This window comes from Bos mutus, chromosome 25, assembly GCF_027580195.1.
Source record: "Bos mutus isolate GX-2022 chromosome 25, NWIPB_WYAK_1.1, whole genome shotgun sequence".
NCBI lineage: Eukaryota > Metazoa > Chordata > Mammalia > Artiodactyla > Bovidae > Bos > Bos mutus.
Genome location: NC_091641.1, coordinates 32,796,971 through 32,810,831, shown reverse-complemented (window position 1 = coordinate 32,810,831; position 13,861 = coordinate 32,796,971). Strand labels below are relative to the sequence as shown.

Genomic DNA, 13,861 nt, shown 5'->3' with positions numbered 1-13,861 from the left:
ATCCTCTTCAGCCATTCCAGGTGGTCTAAAGATACTATAAATTTTAAAAATGTGTACATTTCCAAGTTTATTTCCTCAAATGCTACAGTAGTTTAGAGACAGATACTCAAAAAAGAGTTACTAATACAGTTGTAAAGGTACCAAAACCTTTTGAACCAAAATTAGATTGTGCTTTTTTTGGACTGGTCCATTGGTCTTTGGAATACGTCAGTTGAGTTACAAATTTTTATGATTATATAATGGTTAGTTAGCATCCCCATTATTATTGTTTCAGCATTTGTATCTTATAAAGTCCATAAATATTGAATAGTTAGTAAACTTGTAAAATGTTCATATTTTAATAATTTTCTTTCAGCTACTGGAAAAATTGCATCAGGAAATTCTAACAATTCAGCTGATGCTGAAAAGAGAGCTATGGTAGGTAGTAAACATTGTCTCTGAATATTATTTATTTGAATATGTTAGTTCTAGGAACTTTAGTGTTGCTACATGTTGGATGACTCATCTATGTCATTCATTCTTTGGGAGAGTCATTCTCTGAGAAATTAATATCTGATTAGTTAGTATGACCAGGTTCCAGTAAAGTTTAAACATTAAAAAGCAAGTAGCTAATGATAAACATGTTTCACAACTGTGTTTATTACCAGATTAATTCATTTAGACTCTCCTGTCATCCTCACAGAAACTGGATAGTATTTTACGAGCTTCTCTTTCATAGTAGAGTTGAACTAAACTGTAAAACTTAAAGAATGTTCAATCTCTAGCTTATAAATGGTAATTTGAAATAACATGTTTTATTTTTAAAAAAACATTTTCTGTTGAGGCAAAATCTTATTTTTTAACAACTTTCCAGGCTATAGAGAAGAAGAAACATGATTCTGTGATTGATCTGACGAAAGACGACCTGTCAAACTGCAGCACAGGTAAAGGGTTTTACTTTTTCAAGAAAGTGGGAAAGGGTAACAACTCAAAATACATTTGACCCATTTATGAAGTTTTTTGTGTGTGTTAGTGTACATTAATTTTATCACGTGTAGATTTATGGGGCTGCCACTACAATCAAATTACACAGCTGTTACATCACTCCAAGTTTCCCTCATACTACCCGTAAGGATTTTTTTAGGGTTTTCCCCCAGTCCCTAAACCCTGGCAACCGCTAATCTGTTCCTCACTATTATATTATTGTGTGAATGTTTTATAAATATGATATAATATGTATCCTTCTTTCACTCAGCATAATTTCTCCCAAGGGTCATTTAAGTTTTTGAGCAAGTATTCCTTTTTATTGCTGAGTAGTATTCCATGGTGTGAATGTACAGTAATTTATCCATTCACTTATCTGGGTTGCCTGGGGCTATTGGAAATCTCTGTTTTACCTGTGAGACACACCTGTTCCTTAAACAATAGTGGCTATGAGGGGATGCTAGGGCATAATATGAAAATGTGACAGCAGTGCCCTCTTTCTCAGATTAAAACAAAAAGAAGTAAAATACAGTGTTCTTGCCTGGAGAATCCCAGGGACGGGGGAGCCTGGTGGGCTGCCATCTATGGGGTTGCACAGAGTCGGACAAGACTGAAGTGAGTTAGCAGCAGTAGCAGCAGCAGGGCTGCTAATAAATTACAAGGTTTCATCTCTTAATTGCACTTGTGTGTTTATGGTACTGCTTTAAATATTTAAATTCCACTTATTAGGATTGGGAAATTATGTAATACTTAAAAACAGAGATTACTATAGGAACTATACAGTCCAGTTCATTCTCCCATCACAACTGTGGATCCAGACAAAGGTTGGAACCATTGAAATCTTCAGGAACTTCATGATAGAATCAAAAACCCTTCAGTTTCCAATTTCAAAAAGATTAAAATGAATTGGAGTCCATAATGAATCTGGTTATATTTTTGTCTTTAGAGTAAAATCCAAATTCCTTAACAAGATATACAGAATTCTTTTATTAAATATCTTTAAATATTTTTAAAAATTTTAAATGGTAGATAATTGCTTTACAGTGCTGTGTTGGTTTCTGCCATACAGCAGCATAAATCAGCCATAAGTATGCATATGTCCCCTCCCTCTTGAAAGTTCCTCTCACCCTATAACAGAATTTTTAATGACTTAAATGTTGAAAACTTTTTTAGCTTTATCTTCTACAAATTCCTTCCCTCTGCCTTAATAGCATCTCAATAGGCAGTGCTGCTCCTCTCCTTGCCATCACTGCATATGCTGTTCTCTCTGCCAGGAATGCTCTCTGCTCTGTGCCTCCCCAGGCTTGTCTGATGACCCCACTTATCATACTTTAATATATTCAGTTTAGACACTTGTGCTGAACTGTTCATCCGCTGGATCATAGAAAAAGCAAGAGAGTTCCAGAAAAACATCTATTTCTGCTTTATTGACTATGCCAAAGCCTTTGACTGTGTGCATCACAATAAACTGTGGAAAATTCTGAAAGAGATGGGAATACCAGACCACCTGATCTGCCTCTTGAGAAATTTGTATGCAGGTCAGGAAGCAACAGTTAGAACTGGACATGAAACAACAGACTGGTTCCAAATAGGAAAAGGAGTTTGTCAAGGCTGTATATTGTCACCCTGTTTATTTAACTTATATGCAGAGTACATCATGAGAAACGCTGGACTGGAAGAAACACAAGCTGGAATCAAGATTGCCGGGAGAAATATCAATAACCTCAGATATGCAGATGACACCACCCTTATGGCAGAAAGTGAAGAGGAACTCAAAAGCCTCTTGATGAAAGTGAAAGAGGAAAGTGAAAAAGTTGGCTTAAAGCTCAACATTCAGAAAACAAAGATCATGGCATCTGGTCCCATCACTTCATGGGAAATACATGGGGAAACAGTGGAAATGGTGTCAGACTTTATTTTTGGGGGCTCCAAAATCACTACAGATGGTGATTGCAGCCATGAAATTAAAAGATGCTTACTCCTTGGAAGAAAAGTTATGACCAACCTAGATAGCATATTGAAAAGCAGAGACATTACTTTGCCAACAAAGGTTCGTCTAGTCAAGGCTATGGTTTTTCCAGTGGTCATGTATGGATGTGAGAGTTGGACTGTGAAGAAGGCTGAGCACCGAAGAATTGATGCTTTTGAACTGTGGTGTTGGAGAAGACTCTTGAGAGTCCCTTGGACTGCAAGGAGATCCAACCAGTCCATTCTGAAGGAGATCAGCCCTGGGATTTCTTTGGAAGGAATGATGCTAAAGCTGAAACTCCAGTACTTTGGCCACCTCATGCGAAGAGTTGACTCATTGGAAAAGACCCTGATGCTGGGAGGGATTGGGGGCAGGAGGAGAAGGGGACGACAGAGGATGAGATGGCTGGATGGCATCACTGACTCGATGGACGTGAGTCTCAGTGAATTCCAGGAGTTGGTGATGGACAGGGAGGCCTGACGTGCTGTGATTCATGGGGTCACAAAGAGTCGGACACGACTGAATGACTGATCTGATCTGATCTGATCCCTTCCAGGCAGAAATTGGCAATATTGGCTCTCCTTACCGTGGTATTTTGTGCATGCCTATATTATACCTTTATTTTTCTGTTCTATAATTGTTTCTGCACATACCTGTCTTCCTAAAAAGACTTAACGTTCTTTGCAGCAACTTTAATGTTTTTATTAATCTACCATTTTCATCTTTTTAGCACAGTGCTTGGCACACAGTGTACTTTTCCCAAAAAAATGTTGAATTAATGCAGATTTTGCATTAAATAGTTTTAAAAGAAATGTAAGTTTATATACTGTGAACAGGATTGTAAATTAATTTTTCTGGAAGACATTTTGTTACATCAAAACTTTACAAAAATGCAAGCCTTATGACTCAGTTCTTTGGATAATTATCTGAAAAGCCTAAAGTATAGAGGAAATATGAAAATGTTCATTGCAGTGCTATTCATGAAAAATAAAACTGGAAACCCTTAAATTTCTAGAAATAAGAGATTCATTGCAAAAATTAGATTTATGTGGTACAACCATATTCAGCCACTAAAAATAATATCAAAGAAGTATATATATTTACATAAACATGTTAATAATATATCAAGAGAAAAAAGTTATGAAAGTACATATGTAGACTCAGGGTGGAGTTAATGGGATCAGACTTAAACTAGTAGAAAACTAAACAAGATATAGGAAAATTTTTTTCACATATTACAGTACAGGACTGCAGTCTCTGAGAGAAGGAAATGAATGAGATGAGCCCTATGAGTTGCCCCAGCTTTCTTCCTAGATTGCCGTCCTCTGATGGAAATCCCAAGCAGAGAGAGGCTGTCTTGCTCAGGCAGAGGCAGAGATTGACATTCAGAGAGGCTGAGGCAGCTGGAATGAGATGAAGAATACTATCAGATGAGGAAGCCACTCAGAGAAAGAGTTCCAAGAGGGTAGCATAAGAGTCCTCTTGAGTCTGCTGAAATATCAAGTCACACATGAATGAGTGAAATTGCATGAAACTGGGCAAAGAGAGGCCAACGAGCTTTACACTAAACATTTTCCAGAGCTCAAACAGCAGTGGTTTGAAATGTTTCAGATCTTACACACCACAGTGGCAGATTCTCACTGAATATATGGGTCTAAACTCATCTTAGAGCAAAGGCAACTCTAGCTTTGCCCTAATAAAACCAAAATAAGTGGCTAATCACACAAAGCCTACTTTTTTTCAAAGAAGACAATAGAATTTAACACACAACCATGTAAAATTCATAATATTCATCATCAGATTTTAAAGTCACTTGAGATATGAGGAAGAAAAATGGAATCCAAAACCAGGAGAAAAATTTGTCAAAAGAAAGACTTTTGACAGATAACAGAATTAACAGACTAAGACCTTAAAAGAATTGATAGAAATATACTCAAAGTTTTCAAGGAAAACATGAATAAATAAGAGAAATAAAAGACAGAAAATCAAATGAAGTAAAAAGAAACTACTCAAAGTTCAGTGGATAGAATAAAGAGCATATTAAGCAACCACACTGTTGGACTGGATAACAAAACAAGACCCAACTATAACAGCTACATGATGTGCATTAAATATAAATATATGGTTAGGTTAAAATTAAAAGGCTGTAAGAAGGTAAGCCATGCAGACACTAATCATAAGAAAGTTAGAGTGGCTATATTATTATCAGACAGACTTAAGAACAAGGAATATTACCAGGGGAAAAAAAGGCTGTTTCATAACAGTGCAACACTCATTTCATCAGAAAGGCACACTAAACCTGTGTTTATGGGACTTCGTTGGTGGTCCAGTGGTTAGAATCTGCCTTCCAATGCAGGGGATGTGGGTTCAGTCCTGGGTAGGGGAACTTGTGGAGCAACTAAGCCCACATGCCACAATTACGAGCCTGTGCACCACAGCTACTGAGCCCTTGCACTACAACAGGAAAAGTCCATCCACACCACAACTAGAGGAAGCCCACACGCTGCAACCAAAAAACAAAGCAGTTGTTTTGGCTGACCCAGTGCATGCAAAAAACAAATCTACACTTAATGCACATTATGGTAGAACTTCAAGATTCCTAATATAAAAACTAATTGGACTGAAGTTATAAATAGAAAAATAATTATAATTTGAGATTCCAACACTCCCTTCTCAGTAGTTGATACAATATATAGTCAGTGAAGTTATAGAACCCTGAGCAACACTATCAACCAACTTAATAATCTACTTGACATTTATAGAACACTCAAACGCAGTCACAGAAGAAAATGCGTTCTTTTTAAGTGCATATGAAACATACCATAAAACTGGTTCTGGACCATAAAACTAATCTCAGTATATTTAAAAGGATAGAGAACATATTCTATGATTACAGATACGATACAACAAGTAATCAGTAACAGCTATTTGGGTAATACCTGGATATTTGGAAACTAAAGATTACATTTCTAAATAACCCATGAGTCAAAGAAATCAAAAGGGAAGTTCAAAAATATTTTGAACTGAATGAAAAAACAGCATATCAAAATCTGAAGAAATGCAACTAAACAGTGCTTAGAGGAAATTACTAGCATTAAATATTTATATTAGGAAAGGTAGAAAGTAAAATGAAAGTCTAACGTGAATAACATAAGATTCTGCCTTAAAACACTGCTTTGCCAACAAAGGTCTGCTAGTCAAAGCTATGGTTTTTCCAGTAGTCATGTATGGATATGAGAGTTGGACCGTAAAGAAGGCTAAGTGCCAAAGAATTTATGTTTTTGAGCTGTGGTGTTGGAGAAGACTCTTGAGAGAGTCCCATGGACTGCAAGAAGATCAAGCCAGTCAATCCTAAAGGAGATCAACCCTGAATTGGAAGTCATTGGAAGGACTGATGCTGAAACTGTAGCTCTAATACTTTGGCCACCTAATGCAAAGAGCTGACTCATTAGAAAGGACCCTGATGCTGGAAAAGATTGAAGGCAGAAGGAGAAGGGGATGACAGAGGACGAGATGGGTGGATGGTATCGATTCAATGGACATGAGTTTGAGCAAGTTCCTGGAGATGGTGATGGACAGGGAAGCCTGGCGTGCTGCAGTCCATGGTGTTGCAAAGAGTTGAACACAACTGAGCAACTGAACAACAGCAACTGCCTTAAGATGTTAGTACAAAAAGAACAAATTAAACCCAAAGCAAGTAGGTGACCCATCACTAGAGAAGATAAGGGGATCACAAATAAACAGAAGAAGACATTCTCAACATTTTTCATCACTAGGGAAGTTAAGACCATAATGAGATACTACAACACGCCACTAAAATGGCTGAAATGAAAACAACTGAAAATATACAAAGTGCTGATAAGGATGTGGAACAACCTGGAATTCTCTTGTTTTGCTGGTAGGAATGTAAAATGGTAAAACCACTTTGGAAGTGGTTTTGCAGTTTCTAAACACACTAGCAATTGACACTATTATTCCACCTTTAGGTATTTATCAAGAGAGATGAAAACCTACATCTACACAAAATGCTCTGTCGTTCAGACTCTGCAACCCTGTGGACTGTAGCCCATCAGGCTCCTCTGTCCATGGGGTTTTTCAGGCAAGAATATTGCAATAGGTTGCCATTTCCTTGTGCAGGGGATCTTCCAACCCAGGGATCAAACCTGCATCTCACCTGTCTCCTCTACTGCAGGTGGATTCTTTACCACTGAGGCATTGGGGAAGCCCATCTACACAAAGACTTTTACACAAATGTTCATAGCAACTTTGTTCATAATAGTCCCAAACTAGAAACAACCCAAATGTCCATGAATAGATAAGTAGGTTGTGACATAACTGTCTATAGAGCTAAATACTACTCAACAATAAAAATGAATGAAATATATTATTATATACAACAACGTTGATGAATCTCAGAAACAAAATGTTGAACAAAAACCATGTTAATTCGGTTTATTAGAATTAACATGGTTTATTAGAATTAACAAATTCTAGAAAAAGCTATCTAATTGTTAGTGACAACAGACCTGTGGTTTCATGGGGCCAGTGATGAGAGAGGGATTGTGAATATTACTGAGTTTAAGTTTGTACTGCTCACCGCATGACAGGACAGTAAATCGAGAGATGAGTTGTTAGGGCAAGGAGTGGCAACTTCCTTCAGAAAGCCAGGAAACTTAAGAAGATGGTTGACTAGTGTCCCAAAGAACCATCTCCTCTGGGTTAGAATTCAGGCTTCTTTTATACTAAAAGGGGAGGGAATGTGGTTGGTTGCTACAGACTTCTTGGTGTCAGAATCCTTTGTTCTTGGCAGCTATTTGTTCATATAGGTCCCTTCACAGTGTTCCTATAAACCTCCAGCAAGACAAATGTTATCCTCTGTTCTGCAACTTTTTAATCTCTATGTAAATGGAAAGTGTTATATAACTTTAAAGGTCAGCCCTTGAGAATGAGGGCTCCTGTATATTTCAGGCCATCAGCAACATTTTTAACTTATAGCAAAAGCAGTAGCATACAAAGGTTCAAGTAAAATAGATCCAATATGGACTCAGATTCATTTGTATTATCAAAAGGGACACTATTTGGTGTAATATAAACATTGTATCTTGAATTTGGTGAGGGTTTCACAATAATACATTTGTCAAAACTCAAAAAGAGTTTTTGCACATTTTAAATGGGTACATTATACTGTATGTAAATTGTATCTGAATAGTTCACTTTTATGGCAAAGCTAGTGGAGGTGATGGAATTCCAGCTGAGCTATTCCAAATCCTGAAAGATGATGCTGTGAAAGTGCTACACTCAATATGCCAGCACATTTGGAAAACTCAGCAGTGGCCACAGGACTCGAAAAGGTCAGTTTTCATTCCAATCCCAAAGAAAGGCAATGCCAAAGAATGCTCAAACTACCGCACAATTGCACTCATCTCACACGCTAGTAAAGTAATGCTCAAAATTCTCCAAGCCAGGCTTCAGCAATATGTGAACCGTGAACTTCCTGATACTCAAGCTGGTTTCAGAAAAGGCAGAGGAACCAAAGATCAAATTGCCAACATCCGCTGGATCATGGAAAAAGCAAGAGAGTTCCAGAAAAACATCTATTTCTGCTTTATTGACTATGCCAAAGCCTTTGACTGTGTGCATCACAATAAACTGTGGAAAATTCTTCAAGAGATGGGAATACCAGACCACCTGATCTGCCTCTTGACAAATTTGTATGCAGGTCAGGAAGCAACAGTTAGAACTGGACATGGAACAACAGACTGGTTCGAAATAGGAAAAAGAGTACATCAAGGCTGTATATTGTCACCCTGTTTATTTAACTTATATGCAGAGTACATCATGAGAAACGCTGGACTGGAAGAAACACAAGCTGGAATCAAGACTGCCGGGAGAAATATCAACAACCTCAGATATGCAGATGACACCACCCTTATGGCAGAAAGTGAAGAGGAACTCAAAAGCCTCTTGCTGAAAGTGAAAGTGGAGAGTGAAAAAGTTGGCTTAAAGCTCAACATTCAGAAAACGAAGATCATGGCATCCGGTCCCACCACTTCAAGGGAAATAGATGGGAAAACAGTGGAAACAGTGACAGACTTTATTTTTTGGGCTCCAAAATCACTGCAGATGGTGATTGCAGCCATGAAATTAAAAGACGCTTACTCCTTGGAAGGAAAGTTATGACCAACCTAGATAGCATATTCAAAAGCAGAGACATTACTTTGCCAGCAAAGGTTTGTCTAGTCAAGGCTATGATTTTTCCAGTGGTCATGTATGGATGTGAAAGTTGGACTGTGAAGAAGGCTGAGCGCCGAAGAATTGATGCTTTTGAACTGTGGTGTTGGAGAAGGCTCTTGAGAGTCCCTTGGACTGCAAGGAGATCCAACCAGTCCATTCTGAAGGAGATCAGCCCTGGGATTTCTTTGGAAGGAATGATGCTAAAGCTGAAACTCCAGTACTTTGGCCACCTCATGTGAAGAGTTGACTCATTGGAAAAGACTCTGATGCTGGGAGGGATTGGGGGCAGGAGGAGAAGGGGATGACAGAGGATGAGATGGCTGGATGGCATCACTGACTTGATGGGCGTGAGTCTGAGTGAACTCCAGGAGTTGGTGATGGACGGGGAGGCCTGGCGTGCTGGGATTCATGGGGTCGCAAAGAGTCGGACACGACTGAGTGACTGATCTGATCTGATCTGATGGGCTTCCCTGGTAGCTCAGATGGTAAAGAATCTGCCTTCAGTGCAGAAGACCCAGGTTTGATCCTTGGGTCAGGAAGATCCCCTGGAGAAGGGAATGGCTACCCACTTCAGTATCCTTTTTTGGAGAATTCCATGGACAGAGTAGCCTGGTGGGGTTATTGTCATGGAGTCACAAAGAGTCAGACACGACTGAGCGACTTCCACTTTGTCTTTTAAATGCAAACTTTAAAAATCATGTCTATAATATAAATATTTACAAGTGAATACATGCAGCAAAGGGTCTGGAAGGTCAAACACCAAAGGATTAAGTTGAAACTGGAAGCCACAATTCTCCCCTAGCAATTTAATGAGAAAGAATGTTAAAATAATGGGGTGCTTGCTACTGTTGTTTTGAGAATACAAAGTTCTAAAGTAACCATTACGCATTTTTATGTAGATAAGGATAAAAGCTGCAGAGTATTCACAAGACATTGACATTGATGGTGCGGAGGATCTAAACATTAACTGATTTGGGATAAAAGTCCTGCTTTGTTTCTAACCTGTTTAAATTTGCTAAGGGCTTGTTGACCTACCACCTTGAAAGAAGGAATGTTAGTTATGGAAAGCTATTATCTGTTGGAATTTTTTTTTTGTATGAAACTATTCACTTGAAAATATAAAGAAGGTTATTTGTATCAGCTCTTGTGCGTCGATAAACCTGCAGATTATGATTTCACAAGTCTAGTTCTAATTAACAAACCCATTAAAAAGGCTGTGCAGATTATCTTAGAATTAAAAGCATAAAATCATTACCTCTTCTAGAAAGACTTTTTAATACCAGTAAATAATGTGACTAATAAGGTATCTTTGAAACACTATGTAGAATCTTAATTATCCTTGTCAGTTGAAAGGAAAACACAAATGAAAGAAATTTTATTTGAGGAGATTCATAAAATATATTAAAGTTATTAATATATCACAGCACACACAATGAATCTAAAATGGTTTTTGCTGCTTATTTATGTTCAAATTTCTGAAATTTCTAGCTGTCGGACCCTGCTTTCCAACGTGAAGCCCTTTTTCTTACTATCCTCTTAATACTCTCCCTGGTTGTCCTCAAACTATTCTTGTACCTACTAAACTTTCTCTCCCTCACACCCACATTTTCTCTATTTTTCTCCTTTTCTTTCTTCTTCTAACCATCTCTCTTTCTTCCATTCTCTGTTCTGTCTCTTCTTCCTCCCCTCCCTTTCAACAGCACACAGTTTATGTCTTATTCCCCCCTGGGCTACATGGCCCTCAGCAGTAGATATACTTGCAACCCAGGTCTGCGTGAGTTCTAGTCTGAATTCGCAGATCTTGGTTGTATCGCACCTTCATACAGGACTGTGAACCGTTCTGTGTTTACAGACAATCGTGCTGACCTGACGGCAGCATCCGCCCCTAAGACTGCTAAGCAGGAATCCCTCTTCTGTGGGTAATGTTTCCTAGTTCCCAACTGCACCACGATGTGCATGTTTACCTTAAAGGGGGACTTTTTGTCATATAAAAGAAAAATTATCTATATTTGATACCTTTGGGTCTCGAACTTTTAGCAAAAGTTTATCTTCTTATTTCACAGTTTTATAATTTTAATTTACATTTATTTATTACACAAGATGTAAACTGTTGGCTTTAAAGGTTATGGGATTGATTATTGCAGATAAATTTTACTTTTAAACTTTGTGTTGTTCACAGAAAGCCCAGTATCCACCCTTGAGTCACCTGTGAAAGCTGTTTCAGTCTCAAAAGAGACCACTCCAGTGTCACAAAATGCAGCCCAGGTACTGATACAAAATGTTCTGTAAGGGTTATTTGTTCCAAGTTGAATGAAAGCACCCATTTCACTAATGAAGAAACATTGGGTCATGTTTCAGCTTCGAAAGCACTTTAGTGTGCTTTTTAAGTGTGCTGTTATGAATCTACTTACTTACTCAATTAAAATAATGTAGTTGAATTTTCCAGAAGCTACAGAATTAAAACAAGTCCATTTTTTAATCCAACCAATTGGAAAAGATTTTTAAGAGTAGTTGCCATTGTTAATGAGGGTGGAGGGAAATGGGTGTTCTCCTACACTTGTACTTTTCATGTAAATTGGCACAGTGTTTGGGAACACAGTTTGGCAATGAGATGGAATATTTCTCCAGAAGGTCTGGGACCTAACCCATTCTAGATTAGTGATATTCCAAAGTGTACAGATCTTAACTCGAAAAGAAGCTAATGTTTGAAAAATCTGGAACCAGCCTCACAAATCCCTGAAGCATCCTTTTGCTCTTATGATTTTGATAAATGGATTGAGGAATGGGAAACATATTGTAGAACTGTGGTTGACCACTTTAAAAACAATCAGAACCCACCCGCCCCGCTTGCTGAACTTTGTGTGAACGTGTTTCAGGTTTGTGAGTCCTTTGAGCACCTGCCACCTCTCCCGGAGCCACCGCTACCGCTGTCGGAGCTGGCAGACAAAGTCCGCGACACGCTTCCTCCTCAGAAGCCTGAGCTCAAAGTAAAACGGGTGCTGCGGCCCAGGGGCATCGCCCTGACGTGGAACATCACCAAAATCAACCCCAAGTGTGCCCCCGTGGAAAGCTACCACCTCTTCCTGTGCCATGAGAACCCTAGTAATAAGCTGATCTGGAAGAAAATTGGAGAAATTAAAGCTTTACCACTCCCAATGGCCTGTACTTTATCTAAGTTTTTAGCTTCCAGCAAGTATTATTTTACTGTCCAATCGAAAGACATTTTTGGGCGATATGGACCATTTTGTGATATAAAATCCATTCCTGGGTTTTCTGAAAATCTTACCTAAAAGAAAAAAATGTATTTGCTAATTGTACATTTTGCGTTTTCATATTTGAATTATTTGTTTACAATGTTTCTGTAACACTATTCATTGTCTTAAAGGGCCAGTTCAGATTGTGAACCCTTCATACCGGGACAGTCCTTTTTCCCATGTTGTAAGTGGCCTCTTGTTTAATGAATTCTGATTGACGTTCAGGAAGTACTTCAATAGATATCATGGACCCATGCCACTCAGCCGTAGGTACAATAACTTTGGTACTATGGAGCTGTTGCTTCTATGAGAAACCCTAGGATGCAAGCAGCCCCCATTTTCTCTGTTGACAGTCCACTTTTGGTGACTTTTTGTGTTCCCATACAGGCACAGGGAAATTCAGCTGTTTACTGAGGCCAGATCATCCGCTAGGGTGCATCTCCACCAAGGTTTTATGAGACTAGATGTCTTCCCATTCTGTTCATATTTGAAGGGCTATGAATTTGTACCCCCTCAACTCCCCCCTTTTGTTTTGGGCCATGTCAATCATTTGGGGAAACAGTTTAGAGGTTTTCCCTAAATCAGTTTGTATACTTTAACGTGTAATAAAGCTAGTTAAACGTTGTGTGCTGTGTACACAAAAAATAAAATAGCTTTTGTAAAATAAAAAATCCAACCAGCTATTTGAATTGAGGAAAATGAAGTTGTGTGCCTTAAATTTAAGGCTTTAATTTGCTGAACCCCTTTGTTCATTTCCTGGCTGCCATCATTACTCAGAAAAAGAATATAACACAGAGGGCTCCCATAGATGTATCCTGCTTACCTCTGTCTTAGGGATCACTGCTGTGATGTTGCAGCTCCTACAGATAGCCTAAGAAACACAACAGGTGAGCACAGTGGACAAGTGTCAGTCAGGACCCAAGGGGAAAAACTGAATTAGTAACACTAGTATGTTAAGAAAACAGAAAAATAGCTGTTAGTGGGAAACTCTGTTCCCACAAAGAGGCATTCCTGGCTGGTATGTAGTGAAAGTTCAGATGTCAGAGGCTCTGAGACTTAAAAAACTGAACCAGGGAATGGCTTTCCTTGGCATTTTGTGAATGCTGTCACATCTTCAGTCATAAATAAAGATGTTGTTTTTCAGTCTCCTGTGTCTTTACCTTTTCAAACAGTATGACTGGGAGAGCCAGATTCTGAACTGAATTTGAAGAGATGAGCGCCCCCTGTGAGGTCCTGTTTCCGGCCCAGAGCGGTGGAGGGCATGCTGCAGCAGAGGACAAGGACTTCACCTAGGGCACCTTTGGGTTGGCATCAGCTGGAGTTTGACTTCACCAAGCGAGGCCCAGCGCCCTGACCCCATAGCAGGACTTCCGTGTGCATCAGCAGAGTGAAACTGCGCCCCACCCAGCGGATCTTCTGGCCTGCTAATAGGTAAACAAGC

The 13,861-nt window shown here is 38.9% G+C and overlaps 1 protein-coding gene across 4 annotated transcripts in view; it reads left to right on the top strand.

Moving 5' to 3' along the window:
- Positions 1 to 13,548, top strand: part of ATF7IP2 (activating transcription factor 7 interacting protein 2) — a 76,622-nt gene extending 63,074 nt beyond the window's left edge. For 3 of the 4 annotated variants that reach the window (XM_070363175.1, XM_070363174.1, XM_070363178.1), the window contains 4 exons: positions 356 to 417; positions 854 to 923; positions 11,346 to 11,431; positions 12,043 to 13,548. In XM_070363175.1, coding sequence (XP_070219276.1) covers positions 356 to 417; positions 854 to 923; positions 11,346 to 11,431; positions 12,043 to 12,456 — 632 coding nt within the window. In that variant the 3' untranslated portion in view covers positions 12,457 to 13,548. Of the gene's footprint in view, positions 1 to 355; positions 418 to 853; positions 924 to 2,307; positions 2,518 to 11,345; positions 11,432 to 12,042 lie in introns of those variants that run through there. The other variant, XM_070363176.1, reaches the window with a different exon arrangement.
- The last annotated feature ends 313 nt before the right edge of the window (positions 13,549 to 13,861 follow it).